This window comes from Lontra canadensis, unplaced genomic scaffold, assembly GCF_010015895.1.
Source record: "Lontra canadensis isolate GAN:19392208 unplaced genomic scaffold, GSC_riverotter_1.0 scaffold1, whole genome shotgun sequence".
Taxonomy (NCBI): domain Eukaryota; kingdom Metazoa; phylum Chordata; class Mammalia; order Carnivora; family Mustelidae; genus Lontra; species Lontra canadensis.
In genome coordinates, this window is record NW_022630995.1 from 26,654,392 (window position 1) to 26,676,525 (window position 22,134).

At 45.1% G+C, this 22,134-nt stretch overlaps 1 protein-coding gene across 6 annotated transcripts in view; it reads right to left on the reverse strand.

Annotated features, from left to right (window-relative positions):
- Window positions 1-22,134, reverse strand: part of DCUN1D4 (defective in cullin neddylation 1 domain containing 4) — a 78,381-nt gene that overhangs the window by 46,199 nt on the left and 10,048 nt on the right. For 3 of the 6 annotated variants that reach the window (XM_032851956.1, XM_032851947.1, XM_032851978.1), the window contains 2 exons: window positions 2,433-2,503; window positions 2,214-2,253 (listed from right to left, as the gene is read on the reverse strand). In XM_032851956.1, the coding sequence (XP_032707847.1) occupies window positions 2,214-2,253; window positions 2,433-2,503 (111 nt within the window). Of the gene's footprint in view, window positions 1-2,213; window positions 2,254-2,432; window positions 2,504-2,672; window positions 2,692-21,340; window positions 21,361-22,002; window positions 22,126-22,134 lie in introns of those variants that run through there. The other 3 variants (XM_032851964.1, XM_032851976.1, XM_032851972.1) reach the window with 3 other exon arrangements.

Sequence of the window (22,134 nt, forward strand, 5' to 3'; positions counted from 1 at the left end):
CAGAGCCACCAATATATCAGTTCAGAATTGGAGAGAAACGTGCTTTACTTCTGAACTATTAAAACTGGCCCTGAAAATTTTATTTCAGCATAATTGAGAGCAGCCGAGTCAAAGAGACTTAAATGTGTATCAGTAGGAGGCTGCAGAAACATTATGATAGATCCATGAACTTTAAAAATGCAGAGACACGAAAATATAAAGCAGCTGCTTTACAAATGTGCTACTAGAAAAAGATCAAGATACACTGAGTGACAAACACAAGAGGCACATATAAATATATACTGTTAGAGGGGATACCATCCTCATTGGGGAGACAAGAATCTACGAGTTACCCCTAGAGAGTCAAATGCAGACTGCTAACAGGGGATGACAGCTGGGTAATAAAATGGAAAAGAAACTTTCATTTTTTTAGTTTATACCTTTTCGACATTTCTTTTAAAACCATGTGCACACATTGTTTTCAAAATGTATTAAGCAAATTGCTTTTGACTGCCCTTGAGTTGATTTACTGACACAGAAAGATCAGGTGAAGAGAGCCTCTGTGGCCTGGCCTTCTAGAACACTCCTAGCACAGACTCTGCCCCTGACCCCCACCCCCCACCACCTCTCTCACTCCTTGCCCTGGAAGGAGGAGTCTGATCTAATTAGTGGTCCAGGGAGAAAGAGCTGAGCAGAGGGGTCCAGCCCCTTCTGAACTCCCTTCCAGAATGGTCTGCTGGCAGAAGCTCGCACTCCTCCGCTGTCATAACTGGCAGGCCGGAGGGGGCACAGCAGGTGCGCCAGCCTGGGCTCATCTGGCTGTGGCAGTGACTGGGTGTCAGGCTATCTCATTCAGGTGAAACACAGAAAAGCCTCCGCCTTCTCGCTGCACACCAGAGCTGTGTTCTCCAACAAAACTGTTACTTCCATCTCCATCTTACACCTAACTTTCAACTGGTTCTGAACCAATCTGGAGGAGAAGGTAGGAGAGTTCTAAATCCCCAAACCTCCAAGATATACCATTGAATGAAAAGAAAAGCAAGATGCTGTATAATATGTACATTATGATCTTAGAGATGCTAAATTTTTAAAGTACTATAAAAGTATATGCATACATAAAATTGTCTGAAAGAACACATATTAAACAGCATAATGGGGGAAGGCTGGATTGGGAGACGAGAAGGACTGTCACTTTTTATTCCATTCGCTTTTGTGCTGTTCAAAATTCACCAACAAGCCTGTACTCCTGTGGTCATTTTCAAAAACTTTAAATACATTTTAATGATTTTTGCTGGGAGATGTAGTAACCACAGATCAAGTCCAAGTTTCTGAACCTTCAGATTAGCAATAGTTTGGGGAAGTGGTTCTCAAAGGGTGGTCTTCTGACCAGCTGCACCAGCATCATCTGAGACCTTGTTAGAAATGCACACTCTAGGGGCACCTGGGTGGCTCAGTGGGTTAAAGCCTCTGCCTTCGGCTCGGGTCATGATCCCAGGGTCCTGGGATCGAGCCCCGCATGGGACTCTCTGCTCAGCGGGGAGCCTGCTTCCTCCTCTCTCTGCCTGCCTCTATGGCTGCTTGTGATCTCTGGCTGTCAAATAAATAAATAAAATCTTAAAAAAAAAAAAAAAGAAAGAAAGAAAGAAATGCACGCTCTGGGGCCCCAGCCCCAGTCTACAGAATCAGAAACTCTGGGGGAGGAGATTAGCAATCTGTTTTAACACGCCCTCCCTAGAGGGTTATAAACTAGCTAAAGTTTAAGAACTACAGGACTAGAGAACTGTTTATAATTATTAATTTCCATTTTCCAATTCATAAATCCTCAAGACCCATACAACACATACATCCAACACTCTACTCATCTATCAAATGATCGGTCATCTCCATTCAATAACCATTTGTGGGATACTTTTCGAACCGTATCACCGTAGTAAGTTTTTAATATAAACTAAAATACTTGAGTAAAGAAACAGTACTATGAAACCACTAGGGAGGATTCCCAGCCCCTTTAAAGGGACTGAATCACTCTGACAGGAGCCAGAGCCCCACAACAGGTGCGCTGCTGGAAGGGAGCTAGAACATGGCTTCCCCTCAGACACCCTGAGAAACACCTCAACCAAGTAACAGCTTGTTGGTGTATTACAACACAGAGCGTTCTCAGCTCGTTCTTCTCCTTCATAACTTTATATTACAAGGCTTATTTAAAATTAAGTAGTGGAAGCATTTACAGATACCTGTCGGGTGATCGTCTTGGCCAACGTCTTCTGTTAGATTCTGCAAGAAATATGTTCATTATTACCAAGAAATCACACACCACACAGCAAGTATGAAAATTCATAAACATTTTCATAAACAGCCAGTATCTTCATATCTGTAATCTAAATTTTTACCAAATACACGTAAAATAACTACTTTAAACAGCTGGTAGTTTTGTCTTTAAGAGGTTGACTTACTAGCTTATTAAGGGTGTGGTAGATCTTATGAATATTTGCCAGTGTTGAGAGATGAGGGTTCAGCTGGAAGTCTTTAAAAGAAAAAGAAGAAAATTCAGTGTCATTTATTTCCCAGGCTACCAAAACAGTGTAAAAGAAGAAAACTCAGAAGTGAAGAAAAACAAATGTTTGGATACCACTGAATGGTCTTCTCCATTAATTTGATACTTATTAAATAAAATACAACATGCAACTACTGACCTATCTCTTAGAAATAGAGTCTGGCAATAAAGTCAAATTCCCAACCAAATGTTTAAGTTCATGAAATTTTCATGTGAACAGTAAGGAAAAACAGAAATCCCTCAGTAGTTGTAAAATCCTACCAGCAATGAACCTGAATATAAGAGAAAAATGTCAATAATGTTAGCGAATTAAAGTCACACAAATAGAAGATCTCAGAAGAAACATGTTCACTTTCTCTTTCTCTTTCCTTTTCCCTTTCTCTTCCCCGGAATTACTAATACAGTATCAAAGCAAGCTCCTGGACAGGAAAGTACAGAAAAGCATCTCAACCATTTGGCATTTCTTGCAATATATTTATTTTGTTGGCTCTTATACAAGAGAGAGCAAAAATGGAACCTAAGTCCCTCCCCTCCCATCAAACGAACATAGACAAATCAAAGGACTCCACTGCAAGCTGAGGCCAGGAGCCCAGAGCCCAGGGATGGAGCCTACAGTTACTTGCACTGCAAGATTAAAAAATGCCACAAACCCAGGAACGCAGAAGCAGAAATCATGCTCATAAACCTGTCCAAATCCAAGAACGTTATCCCCCATCGTCTCTAATAATTTCAGGATCACATGCTCAATCATACCCCCATGTTAGAATCCCACACAACATAAAACGTTCAACTGTTAGGCTTTTGAATCTCTAAGTTCAAATGTTTCTTGTCGCTTGCACACATATGAGGCTACATAAATGTAAGTTAAAAGTCTACAAACCATTTTATATTTGAATAAATATCAAAGAGTATTTTCATAAAATATCAAGATTTATACTAGTTCCTTTACCATCAGAAAAGTTAGTCTGAAAGTAACCTTGAAAAGATACTGTAACTCCCCCAAGTTAGGCCATTCTGATAAAAAAAGGAAAAAAAAAATCACCTTTCACTGGAACAATTTCTTTGGGACATGTATTAGACGCAAAGAAAAGACCAAAGAGCAGACACTACAAGTTGTCTGTGCTGGGCTGGACTCTGGGCTGCTGCTCGGAGGCTGGAAAGCAAGCGGACTTCCTTGCCAGTATTTAGAAAGCTTTACTTTCTTTTCAAAATTGTGCCAGGAATCCAGTTCTGGGCAGGCCGGTAGAGCAGAGCCCCTGGCATTCACAAGTCACTGTCAGGAGCAGCAGGCACGTACGTACACACACACACACACACACACACACACACACACACACAGGTGTGCTGCTGGACCCACCTGGTGGCAGTGATGGCCAGAGGCTCTGCTCACAGCCATTGAGAACTGCCCAACTAACCAGATTTTTTGGCTGAGAGACAACCAGAGCAAGGCCTCAGACTCTAAATGGGCTTGACTAAAGACAAGTGTTACTTGTTTAGCATCTGAATGCTTCAGCCATACTTAAGGTAAATGATGACATAATGTGGCCCAGAATCATGATTTTCCATCTTAATCAGTGCAGTTGCACAGAAAACGATTAGGAAAGCATTTGGAGTATGTGAACATATGTGTGTGCGTTTATTTACTTATGCGTATATTTAGTAAACATTGATGGGGTCTCTAAAGCTAGGAGCAACAGTACTCTCTGATCCATAAGAGGCTTTGGGGAGCCTGAACACAAAGAGCCCCCCTGACCCACATTATCACCACACCATAACCTCCCCTTCTTCGTACTCTCTCAGTTTCAAAATCAGAAGACAAATGATACACTCCATCATCATCTCTACATTAAATCCTGAAATAAACTCCTGCCCACCCCCCAAAAAAAACTAAAAACTGAAGAAATTTAAGGATCTAGATTCTCTCTTCACTGAAGCCACACGGGGGGTGGGGGGGAGGGTCACAGAAAAAGGGGCTTGCCAAAGATCATTCAAGCACCCAGGTTTCCAGATGCCCCACCCCCATGCTATACTTTTTCACCACTCTGATGTTAATTCAACTGTTGAAATTCACATAAAAGAATCTAAATGAGGGACCCCTGGGTGGCTCAGTTGGTTAAACATTTGACTCTGGATCTCTGCTCAGGTCATGGTCTCAGGGTTTAGAGATCGAGCCTGGCATCAGGCTGGGTGTGAAGCCTGCTTAAGATTCTCTCTCTTGGGGCACCTGGGTCGCTCAGTTATTAAGTGTCTGCCTTTGGCTCAGGTCATGATCCCAGGATCCTGGGATCGAGCCCTCTATTGGGCTCCCTGCTCCATGGGAAGCCTGCTTCTCCTCCCATTCCCCCTGCTTGTGTTCCTGCTCTTGCTATCTCTCTCTGTGAAACAAATAAATAAAATCTGGAAAAAAAAAAAAAAAAAAAACCACCAAAAAACCAAACTCCTCCCTCTCCCTCTGTCCCCCCTTAAAAAAAAAAAAAAAGCCGAATGAATTAAAATTTCTAAATCTTTCTACACACACACACACAGAGTTCTGTACTAAAAATCACAGCCAAAATACCACTTCGATTTACGACCTCTCTGTGAAGACCAAAAGCTGATGTGAATCTCAGGTCTACCAGTTATTTAACCTAAATCTCACCGCTCTTATCTATAAAATGAGATTATGATTCCTAGATACGGCAGACATCCATTATAATGCCTAGACCATATTAACTGTCCAATAAAAGAGACCAATTATCACTACATTCGCTAACATCATTTTCCATTATCACACCGCTATCTAAAATGGTCCCTAATTTCCATTGGTCCAAGTCAAACCCCAAAACCCCAACTCCCAAGTTGGGGCCACTTCTGTGATTGAGGCATGTGGCCTGGTACGTCTTTACAGCCTATGATGGCATTACTATATTCATACACCATTAACCGGTGTCCATGATGACAGTCAAAGATAACCTTGACATAGTGGAAAAAAAAGGCCATTTAAGACCAGGTTCTACATATGAACTTACAGTTCACAGGCAATGTGGCTAAAAGGTTTATTTCGCAAATCAGGGATTCTCCATTTCCAAATCCACTGTCATCATCACCTCATCACTGCATCACCAAAAGGAAAAAGAAAGCAGCAACACGCATACTTTCTCTTTAGCTTCACCAAGGAAAGAAGCAGCTAAGGAGGAAACACAAATTCAGAGAAAAAAAAAGACCAAAATGCCATTAAAAGATAAATCCACAAAGGTTAACACATATTGAATTTATGGTTCATCTGTTTAGTGCTCAGGGCAAGTAACAGACCTTGAAATCTAAAATAGATTTCACATCCTTAAGGAATAGATATTAAGGGTAAAAATCAAATGCTTTCCAGAGAACGTATTTAGGAAAGCACTAACTGATTCATAAAAATTTTCTTTTGCTCATATTTCAATTCCAAAGGATAAATGCTAGGTTAAGTCACCTTTATTCCATGATCAAATGACTCTCCACAGTAAAGCACTGACTGGGTTTCACTCTCCTCTACGACATGCAAACCCTATTATCCTGTATTAAAAGCCAAACCTGGCTGTGCAAAAAAGGCATAGCCTGCTTAATAAACAGCATGCCTAAATGATCTGATATTCTTACAACCATCAACAGAGGATGACTGGGATAAAGCTTCCTGCGTTTTTGTTTGTTGTTTTGTAATTACCATTTGCTGTGACCGATATATGATAAAAGAAAAAAATGCATAACAAGTGGGGGAGGAGGCAGGGGAAGGGGTCAAAGTCCATGTCCCCAACCTACCCTAGGTATAGAGTTCCACGAGAAAACAGGCCCAAACATTAGGAAGGAAACAATTATGTAACTTCAGACAATGACTATCAACCAAAAGAATCAAATTTTAAAAATTAACAGTCCTAATAGGAGTTTGTTTCCAGAAGAAGGTCAGAAACAATTTCAACTCTTAAAAATCAAATCCTTGGGGCGCCTGGGTGGCTCAGTGGGTTAAGCCGCTGCCTTCAGCTCAGGTCATGATCTCGGGGTCTTGGGATCGAGTCCCGCGTCGGGCTCTCTGCTCGGCGGGGAGCCTGCTTCCTCCTCTCTCTCTCTGCCTGCCTCTCTGCCTACTTGTGATCGCTCTCTGTCAAATAAATAAATAAAATCTTAAAAAAAAAAAAATCAAATCCTTCCCTCATACCATAGTCACTTGTCAAAGACAGCAGGGAAATGATCTCAATTACAATATCAACAAAAAGCAGCCATACATACAAGAATAAACAAATATGGAACATACAAATGAAAAAACCATGAAAGCTCACTGAAACACACAAATGTGAGATATCAGAGATATTACACTACTGGAATGCAAACACTCAGTATTATAAAGCAATCACTTTCCCTTTGCACTAAACTACAAATTAAATGCAATCAAATTCCTACTCTTCCTGCCTCCCAGATCTCCACCCCAAAAGAGGTGGAGAAAAGGAAGGGAGTCAGGCAGACTGATTCTAAAGTTCATCTGAAAGAATAAACACGTTGGCCTTGCCAAGAAATTGTTGAAAAGGAAGAATGAGGAAGAACGTGCCCTATCAGATAGCAATACACCGTATAAAGCAGAGGTTGGTCAATTCTTTGTAGAGGGCCAGATCGTAAACATTTTTAGCTCTGTGGGCCACGCCATCTCTGTTGCAACTGCTGGTGCCATTAGAGCGCAAAGCAGCCAGAAACAACACATAAACAAATGAGGGCAGCTGTGTTCCAATAAAACTTTATTTATAAAATCTAAGTAGTAGGCCAAATTTGGCCCGTGGGCCGTAATTTGCCAATGCTGGGTATAAAGGCACAATAATTACACCACAATGGTACATGTGCGAGAAGATAAATCAGTGGAAGTGCGCTGATAAACATATGTACATCTGTGTAAACACACATACGTAATTAATATACAATAAAATGACACTCAAATCAATGAGGAAGAGAGAATCAGTAAAGAGAGGGGCAAATAGCTAGCATGTGGAACAGACCACAGTTAATTCCAACCTCACCCAAAAGTTACAGATGGAAGGGGAAGGCGTTCGAGGAGAAAGAAAATCCCTTCTCTTGGGTTCGGGGCCCTGCACGCTCTGCCTCTGCCCGTCTCTCCGATCTCATCTCCTACCCGTCCTCCTCTGGCTTATTCGCCTCAGCCGCGTGAGCTTCCCGCTGTTCTGTGAATATTCCAAGCACACTCCAATCTCAGGGCCTTCACTCGCGCTTTGCCTCGAGCCTTCTGCTCTCTGATGAGAATACGGCTGCTCCCACATTTCACGGGGCTGCACCACCAGGTGCCTTCTTACACAACCTCGCCGGACCAACACATAGGACCCCTTCTTCGATCTTTATCACTTTCCCACACGTTCCTTTCCTTTTTCTTTTCTTTGTATCACAGCTTTGTCATCTTCTGCCCCCTTTTAAGGGTAAGCTTTATGGAAGCCCGGACTTGGGTCTTGCCCACTACTGCATCCCTAGTACCTAAAACGATACCTGGCACATAATAGGCACTCAATAAATACTCAATGAATGAACGCAGATCAAAGGCACCAAATGTTAATTTCAGTACGTTCAGGGCATTTCAAGGGCATCCACACCATGAGACCTTCAGATGTGAGAAGCAGCATGGTAAAAGACGAAACATAAAGAAGGCCAAGGTCAGAACATGAAGAATCTGTGAACCCTGCTTACCAGTCTAGATTTACTCTCTCAAGGCCCAGTCTCCACCTGGGCCACCTGGGGGTATGCCCCCAGACAGACATGGCACATTCAAGCAGCATCAAATCTACTCAGGAGTAATTCACCTGAAACAGTGTTACATGGACACAGAGGAGTACGGCACAAGACTTCGAGGAGATGTCACCACACCGAGCTCTGCTGCCAGGATCCTGGGGACGCTGAAGTCATTGAACCTCTGCCAGAGCAGAATGTCGGTGGAGAACTCTGAGGAGCGCTGCTGCGGGTCCAGGTGCTGCAGTGTTCAATTTGGGAACTGTCTAGAAGGATCACTTGGCAGCAAATGTGTGGCACGGACGGTGGGTGGCCTGGCTTCAGAATGGCCCCTCACAAAGACCACTGGAAGTGACTGAGGCGAGGAAGGATTAGGGCCTGATTTGAGATGGGGCAGGACCAGTGGAGAGGAGCAACACTGAGTACAGTGGGGCCTCCCCATACCCGCAGGGAACTCACACAAATTCGACCTCATTCACTTGGCCAAAAAGAAGGAAAAAGAAAAAACACAAAACAAAAGAAAGGAGGAAGAGAGAAGAAAAGAAACTTCACTTGTCCCATAACCGCTGTCCATTCTACTGAATGAGCCAGAGACAGGCACACAGATCCCATAGCTGCTCAGTCAGTCCGTTCCCACATGCTAGTCACATTTTGTGACTCTCACAACACTGGATGAGTCTAGTATTTAAAATTCTATTTTCCATAAAACATGGTCCCTAAATGCAACCCAGCTGCTTCAACTGGAGCTCCGCTGAAGAGCCAGAGGAAAGAACCGGCCGTGCTGGGCTGATCTCAGGGAACCCCGAGGGGGGCACCTTCTGAAGCTTTTCCAAGGGACGTTTTTAATTCAGGGGGTTTGGACCTTACACAGGGACTCCGAACTATCGTCCAGAAAAAACGTGATCGCACTATCGGGAAAAACCACTATGATTGCATTTAGGAGATGGCACGGAGGAGTTCAGTATTTCGTGCCCATCTGTCCAATTCTCCCTTTACTGGCTCAGGCAGGATCGCACAGCTGGCTGTGGCCAAGCTGGGAGTGATTCACAGATCTACGAATTCCCAATTCGGAGCCCATTCCTCCATTCTAGCTTATTTCTAATCAGAGTGAGAACGGATCAATCTCCAGGCTCCGTTAAAGGAAAAAAAAAGCAATACTCTCTCCCACTCGAAGTTGTTAAAAATCAACTACACAAACTTAGACTAACATTTTCTTAAAAGTTACTAAAACTGGCTAAATCTAAAACAACTTACCAACTTTTTTTGTTGTTGTTTATTTATTTATTTTAGGGGGAGGTAGAGGGAGATGGAGAACTTAAGCAGACTCCACACCGAGCTCCACAGGGCCCTCGATCCCAGGACCCTGAGATCAGGACCTCGGCCGAAACAAGAGTCAGACACTCAACCAACTGCGCCACACAGGGGTCCCCACCACCTTTATTTAAAGGGAGAGATGGGCAGACAAGATACCACCAACACCACCAATGTTATTTGACTTCAAGTACACCTCTTTCTTCTCAGCACTAACAATCAATAAAAGTATTTCATTATCTTTCTAAAGATTTTATTTATCTTAGAGAAAGAGAGAGCACACGCATGCCTGCAGGGGAAGAAGAGGAGGGAGCGGGGTAAGCCTGACATGCGGCTCCATCCCAGGACCTTGAGATCATGACCTGAGTCGAAATCAAGAGTCAGACGCCTAACCGACTGAGCCATCCAGGCGCCCCTAAAAATATTTTATTATTAGCTAGACTCTAGTTGGCCCATCAGTGGGCAATGCACTCAGGTATAAAGGATTTTAATGCAGCACTGTGCACAGGTATGTGCTTAATAAATGCTCCTTGATGACAATGAAAATGATGAACTAAAGCAGTAAAGGCTCTTGGGGAGGGGAGGGGCAGAATAATGACCATGTTAATGACTAAGAAGTGAAACAAAAATCAGACAAAAAGTAAAGGTCATCAAAATCAGCATTGGTCCTGAATGTTTCTCAGACAGAACCAGAACACGAGCAAGCAGAGCCTGGCCTCTCTAACTGGGGTATGGAACACTCAGGGGCTCTCTAAGTTACAGGTGATATGGCCCGTTCTCTTGAAATGTCAATTTTACTCAGTGATAAGGAAAAAGAAAAATACTCTGTTGTCAAAGTAAAGGGTGTATGGTAGCTGAAATGTATTCTTTAGGTTTGCCTTGTCTCCTTCCTTCTAGAAACAGGAGCCCTCTTTCCTGTGGGCTTCAGACAGACAGAATGAGAATGCCAGCGATGTCAAGAAGAAACCCCTACCAACCTATGAAGAACACGTAACAATGTCTGATTTCAGTCAACAAGATTTCAGATTTGTTACTGCAGCATAAAAGAAAAAAAAACAAAAACAAACAAAAAAAAACCCTAAGTCTTCAACAAGTCCTTACAAGGCCCTACATGATCTGACCTAAGTCATCTCATTCCATTATCCTTGCTCACTCCATTCCAGCCACTTTCTTCCTCGAAGACTCACGTGAATTCCTACCTCAGGGCCTTTGCATTTAATGTGCCCTCCGTGTCAATGACTTCTGGGGTTCACAAAACCTCGCAGCTGACTGCACCACCTATTTAAATGTCACCTCATCAGAGAGGTCTCTCCCGACTCCCTATCAAAAGCAGCACCTCCTCCCCCCCACCAACTTTAGATTTATTTCTCTACATTTGTGTGCTAGGTTTGTGGGTCCGCTTCATCCGACATGCCCCTCTTTGCTAGGAAGTAGGAATCTCTTTATAAAATGCCTAACAGCACCTGCCTCATAGGGATACCGCGAGGCCGGAATGAGTCAATGATGTGATGGGCTTAGAACGGTAGCCGGCGCGATGTAGGCACTACCGGGGATGCACTATCAGCCCAGCGCCCTCTTCCCCACAGCCCAAACCAAGCCTGCTAGTGAAGCCTCTTTCAAACTAATCCAGCAGCTGCCCATAGAGAATCATCTGAGAAGCTGGAAAAAACGGCCAGGGCCCCCATCCGGATGGGAGTGGAGTCACTGATTTTTTTAGCAGCCCAGATGATTCTAATAGGCAGCGAGAGAAGGGAGCTCTAGCCCCACTCTCGACTCGGTCCCCAGCCTGCGGGCAGCCAACCCGCCAACAGGACAAGCTCCGCACGCTACAGACCAGAATCTAACTCAGTCACTGGTACCCCACCAGCGCATTGAAAAGAACCAGGGCGAGATCCAGGGAAAAGATGACGAAACTGAAAAGCCAGGTGAAAATGAGAAACCAAGTAGCAGTGGGAAGATATTAGCATCTCTCTCCTCATCAGTAAATATTTGCCACTTTACAAGGCACAAAAGCCAGAAGGTGAGGCATGGCAAGGGGAACCTGGATAAGGGGTGGGAGGCAGGTCATCGTGGGTGACTCAGCGTTTTCACGGAACGCAGGCTCCAAAATGAAAGGCATCCAAGCATACCACGGCTGGCTTTTTCCTTGGGGCTCTCCCAGGACCCATAAAAGAGGCTGCGAGGAGAAGCCATCCGGCGCAGAGAGGCGGCGTGCCACCTAGCCGCGTCATCCACTCCGTGGCCTGTGCCTGCCAGTGCCATCTCAAAGGAGCCGGCCACTTCAGGACATCCTGCGTGGCTGCACTCCAAGTGTGACAAGGTACAAGGGGCCCTAGATTCATTCCCTGTGCCCCGCCTCACCCACTGAGGAACACAGATCCACTCGACAGTTCAGAGGAAAAATCATCCTTTAATCTCACTGATGTGACAAGAGTTCTGCTGCTCTGGCGTCGGAAAGGCCTGAGCTAGAGTCTCAGCTCTGTGACATTCCAGCTGAGTGACCCTGCCCGTGACCCAGTCTCACTGTGCCTCAGTGTCCCCATCTGTACAGCTGCTCTAACGGGCCCCTTTGCACAAGGCTTCTGCGACAGTGAAACGAGATGGTGCCTAAGAAGCACGAGCAGAGCACAGGCCCGTCACATGCCGCCCATAAGGTGCGCTGTTTTACTCCCATTATTATCAGAACGTAAAAGAGACTAAGACACACTGAAGCCAGATCAGAAAGTAAAGACAAGGCAGAAGGGATGACAAGGTGACGGGTCATTAAAAGTAAGACATCAACAGCCAGCTGCCTGGACTTGAATGTACAACCATCTTCTTCAGCTTCCTGTTTAATTAAGAACAAGTAATCTGTGGTCAAATTTTGGGAATGGCATTTGAAGAAAGGGATATTAAAGCGGAAAAGGACTTAATCTCAACTACAGAAAAAAAAGAGAAAAAAATAATTTTCAAAGATATTATATGAAAACACATTAGTAGTCCTACTAAAAGGTAAAGGGGTTTGGGTTTTGTTTTTGGTTTTCTTTTGGTTAAGGTTAATTTACTTATTTGAGACAGAGCATACCAAGAGGGGAGAGTGGCAGAGGGCGAGGGGAAGAAAATCTTAAGCAGACTCCTGGTGAGCGCAGAGCTCAATGTGGGGTTCGATCCCACGACCCTGAGATCACCACCTGAGCCAAAACCAAGAATCAGAGACTTAACCAATGCGCCACTCAGACGCCCCTAAAAGATAAATTTTATGTTTTGTAGCTTTTCTGCAATGTTGTCCGGTATCTTCTATATTTAAAAATACTACAAAAAGTGTACTTAAAAAGTAGTTAACACAGGTCTGTTTAAAATTAAGACCCAAGAAGACTAAAATGCTGACATCACTAGTGAGTTAAGGAATGCAAGACTTCTCTTCGCCATGATCAGTTCCCCAGTTAGAATCAGTTTTTAAAGCCTACTGTCATTGAGGGGAAGATGACAGAAACTAGTGGACAGGAGGGATGGGAAAGAAGGAATTCCTCCTACATCCTGATGCTACTGGGGCCCATTCTAACAACAAAAGAACCAAAAGCAAAATGGAGATGACCACATCCACTGGCTCTGCTATCAACATTCATAGGCCAAAGACAAAAATAGAATGTTGAGTTCACTGGCACTGGTGGGGCCTCTAGACCCTGGAGTCAGAATGCCCGAGTTAGAATCTCCATTCACCACTTAGAAGCTGTGTGACCTTGAGAAGATTAATTAACCTTTCTGCACCTCAACTTCCTTATCTGTAAAATGGGCATACTAACAGTACGCAATCTGCTTCTGTGGGTTGTTGTGAGAACTGAATGTATTAACGAAGGCAAAGCAGCTGCAAGAGCCCAACAATAATCACCAAACATGTGTCAGCCCCTCCCCACTCCCCCTTGTTCCTCCACACTCCCTGCGCCCTGCCTTGTGGCTTTTCTCCTCTCCTCTCTCTGGTCCCTCTTCTCAGCCTTTCACTACCGGGTTCCTGCCCACCCTCCACCTTATTCCCCTTTCACCCCAGCCTACCAACACCCCCTTCTCCAGCCCCAGTTCTCAGTACTTTGACCCTTGCTGTCTCTTCCCCTGGGAAAGCACCCTCCCCCTCCCCCACTGCCGTGGGTGGAGGGGGTGGGCACACACAAAACTTTTTCCTCAGGGGGGAAAACTTCAGAAGCGAAACCCACATGATAAATGCTAACCCTTCCATGAAGTCTAATTTTAATGACTTCCCATTTGTTTCCAAAGCACTCTGGGCAACCCAACCAACCTAGCTGCCATCGTGCCATACTTAAGCTGTCCATTACTTCTCTGCCTGCACCGCTAAAGCCGCCAGAAGAAGCTCTTTGGACACGGGGCCCCAACCCCGAACCCCCAGTCACATGTGTTACGGCACTGCCTGGCAACAAGAAACCCTCAAATGTTCGGTGAATGACTAAGTGAGGGAATGCCTCATTTGGTTCTTTCTGATAACCTCTCTTCCTCTCCAGGGTCTCCTTTTAAAGCCTAACGGAGGACAGGAGGACAGCATCATTTCACAGCAATCATTAGCAACTAAAACAAAAGAGAGCCAAGCACTTCTCTAAACTGTGGGGTTTTTTTTTCTCATTTAATCCTTGGGATCACTCTGATTTCGCCTCCTACCTCCTGCTCTCTGCCCAGCTCCCCACTCCACTCCAAGTCCACCAGCCTCTATGGAATTCCTACCACAGGTCTGCTCCTTCCCCAGAGCCCCTGCATTCCTCTTCCCACCGCCTGGAATGCCCCTCACTCCCACCAGTGACCCTGCTATTAAAAACTACAACATCCTCCACTCCTCTCCCCTCGGTGCTCATGCACCTGTGTGCCCCAGCCCCTGCTTTATACTTCTCTACAGAACTTCGAACCGTCCACCGCACCGTATGGTTTACGGGCTTACAGGCTCCCTCCCCTAAGCCAGACTGAGAACTTCACGAGAGGCCAGAAGAGGGCCTGGTACATGGCAGACGCTCGGTAAGCAGTGCAGACCGAACAGCTCCATACTCTGCGGTAAGTACGTACGTTTTAGGCGTGAGGACACAGACGCGCGTGCAGAGGAGCTGATGAGTGACTCACCTGCGGTCACACGGCTAAGACATAACAGAGCAAGGATGTGAATGCAGGCAATTTGACTCTAGGGCCAACTCTGAACTATTAACTGTCTCCCAACCTGACCCAGATAATAGAGTGAAAAGGCATCATCACATTCAGGGAGCAAACGCTAGCCATCTGTGTCTTTGGGCGGTACAGCTCAGCCGTCCACTGGAAAACTTGAAAAGGACGAGTAACTTCCCTCTAGACCGTTCCGTGTGGTAAAGCACTACCGGATTTATAACTTATACAGCACTGACAGTTTTTCTCTAGACTTACTAGTTCAGGAAAAAAAACAAAAGGAGAGATTTATCACACCTTTTTATACTGTAATATCCCGATGAACAGCAAGATGACAAATCATCAACTAACATGAAGGTGGCTTCCGATGACATATACAAAAAGCCAAAAGTTGTGGTAGGAGACGGAGAAGTACAGACTGCAAGGGAACACACGGGAACCTTCGGGGGGTCAAGAAAACATTCTGGACCTTAATTTTAGTAGCGGTTATGCCAGTATAGATATCTATCAAAATTCATCAAGCTGTACACTTAAAATAGGTACAATTTTATAGTATGTCTAGGATACTCAGTAAATACTAAAAAGCAATAAAGACTATCAGATAGAGTTCTACCCAAAAAAAGGCACAAAGAATATTTCCAGGCTAATACTCCCAAATTAGATCCAAAAAGACACACCAGAAGTTAGGCATTATTAGCTCCTGAGCATCACACCTCTCTCTCTCGCTCTTTTTTTAAGGACAAAGAGGTGACTGGAAAAAGACAAGCAGTGAAGAGCTCCGTATAATGAGATCCAGCAGGGTGGGTGATGTGCAGCTCAGAGCCTGACTGACCATTGGCAAAGGCGGCGCCCACAACTGACATTGACTGTGTGTTCCTTCTGTCCTTTGGGTAACCTCAGATCAGGACCCTAGGACCCTGAACAGAGAGTCCAGTCGGGGTAGTAAGGCACATCACTGCTCGTCTCTTCCAGGGCCTCTGCCACATCTTGACCAGTGACAGGTACGGATGTTCAATCTGTCAGGATTCTGAGTTTCGAGCATCAGAAACCAACCAGCTAATAGAACGGGACCGTGATTTCTTTTTTTAAAGAGCCATTGATTAGTTCACAGAAGGCCTAGGAAATCCAGAAAACCAAGTCACACAACTTAAGGACACACAGCAGAGCACATGGACACAGCCACAACTGGCCTGGCCCCTGGGACCACAGCCGGCAGCTGCCCCCCACTATCTGTCCTCTCCAAAGGGCCTCCAGGCACTCCCTGCTTCTTTCCAACACTTGCCTCCACCTTCGGATTCACACTCTGGCGGGCGTGTCTGAGCAGCCTGGCCTGCAAAGGTAGGAATTTCCCAATCAGGGAAAGAGCCAGGGCCCTTAAGACTGATGACGCCCACCACGAACAGAAATGGATGACACGCCATCTTTGGGAATACTAGTGATAGCAAGTAATAAAAGGTTTTCAAAAAATATTTACAAGAAAAAAATCCTCAAAGAGGGAACTTAAAGGAATCATAACCACAGGTAATGCTACTTGGGGAGGGTGGGCGTCTTTTTCATATCATTTAGTGTTGTACTCAGTATATTAGTTTCAAAAACTATAAGCCTACCTTCCTAAATTGAAAATGACTCATTAAGAGTGTTTTCTAATTAAAAGAAAATTCAAATCCAGAGTAGCAAGTACTTTGTCTGCTAGAATAAAGGACACAAGAGAAAAAAAGTCCTTAGCTCTGAAACAGTGATGTGATAATCACTAAAATATATGATTCTCCTTAAAATGCACTTCAATATCTTTTTCTACTTAAAGCATATTTTTTTATTTTATTTTTTTAAGATTTTATTTATTTATTTGACAGAGATCACAAGTAGGCAGAGAGGCAGGCAGAGAGAGAGAGAGAGGAGGAAGCAGGCTTCCTGCTAAGCAGAGAGCCTGATGTGGGGCTTGATCCCAGGACCGTGGGATCATGACCTGAGCTAAAGGCAGAGGCTTTAACCCACTGAGCCACCCAGGCACCCCAGAGCATATTTTTTAAATGTATGTTCTGCTTAAAAGAATAATTCTCAAGAGGTACTTCTCCTAACCCCAATCTCAGAATAAGAAAAAAGAACAAGCTATGAAAAGCTATTAACACTAATTCAAGATGACCAACTATAGAAAGATATCTGCGTCAATATCAGATAATCAGAAAATCCACCTCCAGCTAACAAAAAGTTTATTTTCTAAATGAAGAAAGCCTTCCAGTGATCTCAATGTGTAGTTAACATGAAATAACCCTATGGACCACAATCTGGCCATAAAACAAAAAGACAGGGAATGTCAGACCTGTCAAGCCCTGCCTTAGCCTTATCTACACAAGACTTACATACCAGATCCAAAATGGAAGCACGCATTTTCACACACAGACTCCAGGGCCCTTAGTCCATCAACAGCATTTTACTTGCTCCTTGAGAATTTCTCCATGCCACAGACATTCTTCAAAACTGGTATCTTTGCACGTATTTAAAAAGAACTATTGTTTAAATTGGTTTGCTTATGGCTGACTTTGTCAAAAAAGACCGAATGAGTAAGTGAGAGTTTGTATTCCCTGAAGAGACAATCTGAAGATAATGAAAGACGATTCAGAAGCATGCTAAATAGCACGCGGGAGGACTAAAATTTTCCAGATAATTCACTATTTAAGAGTTGACCATTTAAATGCAATTCAATACCTATTTGAGGCCCTAAACAAAGTGCCATCGTGGATGAGAAATGGATACTAAACAGACGGTCCTAGATCTCAAGGAGGTAAGACTCTAATTGGGAAAGGGACAAGTAAACGAGCAGTTATTGCTATATTAGACAGAACTGAGAACAGAGGTAAACCCAACTTTGGAGATTCAACGGAGGGAAAGGATGAGTCTGCTAGAGAGGGAACAGGAACCCAGTAAAGAACAGTTCTGCAGAAGGAGCGCCAAGGGCAGTGGACAAGGAGGCTGCAGTGGGCAGGGGGTCGGAGGGGGCAGAAACAGAGCTTAAACTGCACAAACCAATTCACCCCCAGGTTCCGAGGAGTCTGCATTTCGTTAAGCAAACAGGAGCCCTTGAGGTTTTGTGTGGGGCAATCCTAAAGACAAAGGTGATTGAACTGGTGATGCAGAGGACAAAGTGAGGGGCTGAGGCTAGCAAAAGGATTACTGCAGATTAACAACAAGATGGGTGAGCCCTAGGACGGCAGCCACAGGTAGGAGAGAGTTCCATGGGGGGAGGAGAGGCAGTCTCCAGGAAAACGAGAGGATGAGGAATGACTTAGTTTCCAGCTTGAGTTATTAAATGAATTGCGAATGAATGAAATTACTCGTTTTCCTCTTTGTTTCGACTACTAGGAAGCTCAGAGCCAAATATATGACTTATTTCTAACATATGGCAAGCAATTATGTGCAGCCTGTAAATCTATGGTTTATTTTCCTTCTGTTTTTTAAATTTACTTATGAGAGAGAGATAAGAGAGGCAAAGAGGGAGAAAGAATTCCAAGGAGACCCCATACTGAGTGTGGAGTCTGACCCTGGGATCAATCGCACAACCCCCAGATCATGACCTGAGCTGAGATTAGGAGTCGGACGCTTATCTGACTGAGCCACCCTCGCGCCCCTAATTTCCTTCTCTTCGCAGGCTTTTATCTATACTTAGTGAGTCACCTTTAATTATTTTTAAATGAGGCAGAAAATAAATCAGCATATTAAAAAAAGATTGAGACCAAGCCAGAGATAACTGGACAAAGTAGCTGGATCAGGGATATAACCTGTAGGCTGCCAACCCAGAGCTTTCTCCTCACTGCTCTACCACTCTAGCAAAGGCCACATCTCCCAAAAGAAACTGAAAAATGCCAGACTTCCAGTTTTTCAAACTTCCTTACAAGTAGCAGTGCCATGAAATCAGTTCTCCCCAACAAAACTGAATGGGAAGTCTCCAAGGTGACCTTCTAGAAGACTCCTCTCTGCTAAGAGGGCGTTATAAGAAAACATCTTCCTTCCTTCCTTCCCTGTCTCACACAGGCATGATGTCTGGGGCCACAGCAACCACATTGCCAACATGAAGCAATGAGCCCGAGGCTTTCCATAAGCCAAAATACTAAAAATAGAGGAATAAAAGGATGCAAAGAGACTAGAGTCTTCAAAAACATCATTCAGACACTGCACCACCCTTACAACCAACTATTTTCTACACTTCTTGCTAATGGACAACAATAAATTCTGTTATCTATGCCATTTTTTGTAGTGTATTGTTACTTCCCAATGATGGATACAACACTGGTCAAATCATGAGGTCAGTTTCTGACAGGCTGATTTTTATTCTGATGAGTTAACAAGATCATTATTCTTGAGACGAGAAAATGCAAACATGTATTACAAACATGTATTGCAGTCAAGAAGAAAGCAGTAACCTGTAAAAGCTGTTGGGGGCAGCTAATAAAAACAGAAAGGGATGTAATGATAAATAACATTTGAAAAAGCGTGATCAAGTATTGATTGACAGGAGCACTTCTTGGAGGCAGGACCAAAGGAAGGAAAGAGTAGTGTACAAAAGTCCTCTAAAATGGAGAAAACGAGGGAGACTTTCTCTTCTGGCAATGTTATAAACAAGATAACCTAAAAAATCCTTCCCAATATAAAATAACAAAAAATTCTGTGAAAAGTAGAAGAAACATCTGTTTAAACACGTATCTTAGTTCACATGAAAATAAAGAACCTCCCCAAAGACCAAAAATCAAAGAAGAACCCGAAATCCACAGCATAAAGTAGAAGCTGATCATGTTTAGAAACCTAGGGTTTGGGAGACTGGAGGAGAGGGGGATCGTGTGTGTGTAAAGGGCACCTGATCTTTGCGCTGTAACAAAAATAAAAAGGGAAAGAAATTACTAGCCTAATATTTTCTTTAAAACACCATCTTGAACACAATTATAACTAGTTTCCAACCTCGGTCACTTCACGCTTTATATAAACAAATTCCAGCATTAAGTGCATATTTTAAAAAACATGTCCATATTACATACTTACATATCACAACAGGCTTCATGAATATTTCATCACAAGATTAAGTAAAATATAAGATGAACAGAAATCTTTTCCTGAAAAAAAACCATACATTGCCCAATTTTTCGGCCACGATTTAATCATTAATCACTTCATCAAGTTCAGTATATCTGTAACCATACTAAAAGGTTTCCAAATTTATGACTTTTTGGTAAAATTTTATCATTAGGGTCATTGTAATATTCTTCTAGCGACTAAGCTACCAATAGTTTCGTAATACCTTATATATCACAGAAAAATAGTCTGTCATCTTTGAGCTAATGTTATAGCCCTCTACATGACAGATTCTGCAATGTTCAAATTCAGCATGTAAATGGTAATTCAGCATATAAATAAAAATGGTAATAGGAACTGGCAAAGGATTTCCAGTCTGGGGCATCTACAGAGAGGAAGGTCTCTAATATTAAAGAGGCCAAGAGAAAAGAATTACACCCTCAACTTAAAAAAACAACAACAACAACAACAACAACACAAAAACCTCTTAAGGTCGTCCACTGAGTTTACCTTCTGCTAGCCTCATTTGCTTCCCACCTTCCCTTTAAAATTGAAGACATCTTATATTCCCTTTGCTCAGCTTCATGCGGGGTTTATGAATGGGCACAGTTCCACCCTAAATTCCACTAAGCCACCTTCAATTAATTCATTTCAAGGCCATCTTCTTTCAGGAAGTCCTATCTTTGGGCAGTTCAAAGAGCCCAGGAAATGCAAACACATAATCTACATTATCGTCAGAAGGGTTCCATCGGTCTCCACTGCATTCCCAGATTTACCTAAAGACGAAAACTTTTAACCTTCTGTTTAACGCTGGATACCACAATAAATACAGCATCCTAAACTCTGCTTTGGACAGTGCTGCACCCTGAAGGTTTCACCAAACCTATGTGCTATAAGGCCACTAAATGCAGGGGGAAGTAATCAACTCGGGAATCAAGAACCCAAGTGTGAAAGGACTGCGTTTGTCTTGGTTCTCCCCCTCCCGCCGACTCAGGGAGAAGGTCCAGTGAATCGCTCCAGTCCTAGGGGACGAGAGAGGCTCCCAAGGGTTCGCTCGGGTCCTCCGGGAATAAACCACGAGTTAGCAGCGCCGGGAGGCTCCGAGGGGCGCGCTGCATTCTGGGACTCGTTTCCACAGTTACCCACGTGCACCCAACCCAACCGCGACTCCGCGCGGCGCGGACTACAAGTCCCAGAATTCCGCGCGACCGCCTTTCCCCTTCACACCCGGCCACTGGAGCCAGACCCTAAAGGAAACCCCTAAAGCGTCCTCCCCGCAAGCTCGGCAGAGGTCGCACCCCGCGAACGCTACGCGGAGCCTCTGGCCCGGCCCTCCCTGCAGGGAAGCGGGTCCCCAGGCACCAGCGTCCACACCTGACGACCAGAAATTAGACAACTGCGTCACAGACTGCCAATCCCACGGACTGCCTGGGACCCCAACACCTCCCCTGCGCAAAACCCCCCACCCGGTCTCCAGGGCCCGAACCCTCCGGATCCAGCCACGGAAAACCCGCAGCCCGCGCCCCGGCCCCGCCTCCCAGTCCCGCAGCCGGAGCCCGCGCCAGCGCTGACCTCGCTTCCCGCCGCTCTGGGGGAACCGCGGCCAGCGCCAACCTCAGGGCACCTCCCCGCCCCCTCCACCTCAGCCCCGCCCCCTCCACTCCCCGCACCAGAAGCTCAGGGCTCCCCCTTCCACAGACTCTGTCTTGATCCGGGGGGAAGGATCCCCTCCCAGAAAACATAGTCTGACACCTCCCCCCAACCCCGAGCCCCGCGCGGACCGAATCTGGACTTGACAGTCCTCCCCCTGCCCTGGCCCCTCCCAACCCCTCTTTCCTCCCAACTAGCTCTACACCCCCACCGCACCTCCTCTACCCCTGCCCCCATCCTGTCACCCCAAACCCTCCCCTCTTCTGCCTCCTTTCACTCCCAATTACCCTCTCTTCCCAACACCTGCTCAATCCTATTACCCCAACGTCTGCCCCCTCTCACCACTCCCAGTTACCCCACCACCCTTCTATGCCTCTCCAGCCCGGCGGACTCCCCAACTATCCCATCACACCCCAATCCCTCCCACCACCTCGCTCTCCCGTTACATCAGCCCTCATCTCCGTGCCCGCCCTCCTGCCCCGCTCGGCCGCTACCCCCATTCCCCCACCGCATTGTTCCCCCCCACCCCCGCCATCCAGCCCTTCTTCCCATTGTCCCCGCCCCCGCGCTCCCCTCGCACTCACCCGCCTTTCTCACGGAGCCGCCCGCACCGCTCAGCCCCTAGGAAATCCTCACCCCTGCGCCCCGCTCGCTCGCTCGCTCTCTCTTCCCGCGCCGGTGCCACCCCCGGCCCTGCCTGCTAGCGCCCGCCGCCG